Source organism: Fulmarus glacialis, unplaced genomic scaffold (assembly GCF_000690835.1).
Source record: "Fulmarus glacialis isolate BGI_N327 unplaced genomic scaffold, ASM69083v1 scaffold33376, whole genome shotgun sequence".
Lineage (NCBI taxonomy): Eukaryota > Metazoa > Chordata > Aves > Procellariiformes > Procellariidae > Fulmarus > Fulmarus glacialis.
Genome location: NW_009220572.1, coordinates 1 through 1,547, shown reverse-complemented (window position 1 = coordinate 1,547; position 1,547 = coordinate 1). Strand labels below are relative to the sequence as shown.

The 1,547-nt window shown below is 61.0% G+C and overlaps 1 protein-coding gene across 1 annotated transcript; it reads right to left on the bottom strand.

The window, feature by feature from the left end:
• Window positions 1-5: 5 nt before the first annotated feature.
• On the bottom strand, window positions 6-1,540 carry ATP5B (ATP synthase, H+ transporting, mitochondrial F1 complex, beta polypeptide; the record flags this gene model as incomplete). The annotated part of the gene is made up of 5 exons (XM_009580815.1): window positions 1,508-1,540; window positions 1,004-1,178; window positions 657-778; window positions 198-382; window positions 6-98 (listed from the first exon to the last, which is right to left on the bottom strand). Coding segments are annotated over exons 2-5 (549 nt in total), but the record flags the coding sequence as incomplete, so codon positions are not given.
• Window positions 1,541-1,547: the final 7 nt, after the last annotated feature.

The following is a 1,547-nucleotide window of genomic DNA, read 5'->3' as shown; positions in this document are numbered from 1 at the left end:
TCCTGGTCCCTGAAGTATTCAGCCACTGTCAACCCCGTCAGAGCCACTCTGGCGCGAGCGCCCGGGGGTTCGTTCATCTGCCCGTAGACCAGGGCGACCTGTGGGCAGGACCCAGGTGTCGGCACCGCACCGCTCTGCAGCCTGCGCCCCCCGCGCTGCCAGGACCCCACCCGGCCCCCTCAGGAGATCTAACACACCTTGGAAGTGGCGTCTTTCAGATTGATGACCCCAGACTCGATCATCTCATGGTACAAGTCGTTGCCCTCGCGGGTTCGCTCCCCCACGCCGGCAAACACCGAGTAACCACCGTGGGCTTTTGCCACGTTATTGATCAGCTCCATGATCAGCACCGTCTTGCCAACGCCAGCACCTCCAAACAAACCTGGAAGGGGATGGGAATCCTGCTTAACCCCAAACCAAACTGGCTGCCCCCAGCGTCTCCCTTCGCCCCTTTCCTCCTCAGATCAATAAACGTTGCTTCAGCAAGCTCAGAAGAACGAAAGTCAAATGGTTACTCATCAGCGAAGGAAACTACTGCAGAGAGATCGGTCCTGAGCCTTGGCGGGGCACAGTGCGAGCCCCCAGAAATGGCTCAGCGGGGCTGGCAGGGTGCCCCCTTCCCCAGAGACCCCCCCGTTCCTCTGGGGGCAACGTACCGATCTTGCCGCCCTTGGCGTAGGGAGCCAGCAGGTCCACCACCTTGATCCCTGTCACCAGGATCTCCTGTTCAACGCTCATCTCCACAAACTCAGGGGCTTCAGCGTGGATAGCAGCAAACCTGCAGCAAGAGGTGGAGAGAGGAACTGAGCAGCCAAACCGAGCCCCTCGGCCAGGGTGCTGGCATGACACCGCGCAAATGCAGTCCCTACTCACAACCCAGGAGAACACCAGTGCAGCAGGGACGTGCCGCATCCCTGTTCACACACGTCTGCTACTCTAGACCCTGTGCCCCCACCTCCAAACCCTGCACGACACTCATCTCCCAGCCTGGGGTGTCACTCACTGTTTCGTCGTGATGGGGCCCCTCTCGTCAATGGGTTCCCCGATGACGTTCATGATCCTGCCCAGGGTCTCGGGGCCGACAGGGATGCGGATGGGCGCGCCGGAGTCCAGCACCTTCTGTCCTCTCACCAGGCCTTCTGTCCCATCCATGGCAATCGTGCGCACTGTGTTCTCCCCTGCCAAGGCCCAAGGACAGTGTCACAGCTGAGCTGACCCTGGGGACAGCTGCTGGTGGCTTCCCCAGGCCCTGCCAAGGGAACAGTCTGCTGGGAGGAGGACCAAGAGGAGCGGCAGGACCCAGGAACAAAATAGCGCAGAGAAAAACTGAGCCCAGGCCACACTCAAACTGCAGCCCTGCAGGCCACAGCCCTCTGGCAGCCATTTTCCTCCTCCTCAGATTGAAATCCGTGGCTTCAGCAAGCTCAGGAGAACGAAAGTCATCAAGACACATCATCACAGGAGGACCCCTCCCACCCTCTGCAGCCCTTCTGCGGCAGATGCTCACCCAGGTGCTGAGCCACCTCCAGAACCAGCCGGGGCCCCCC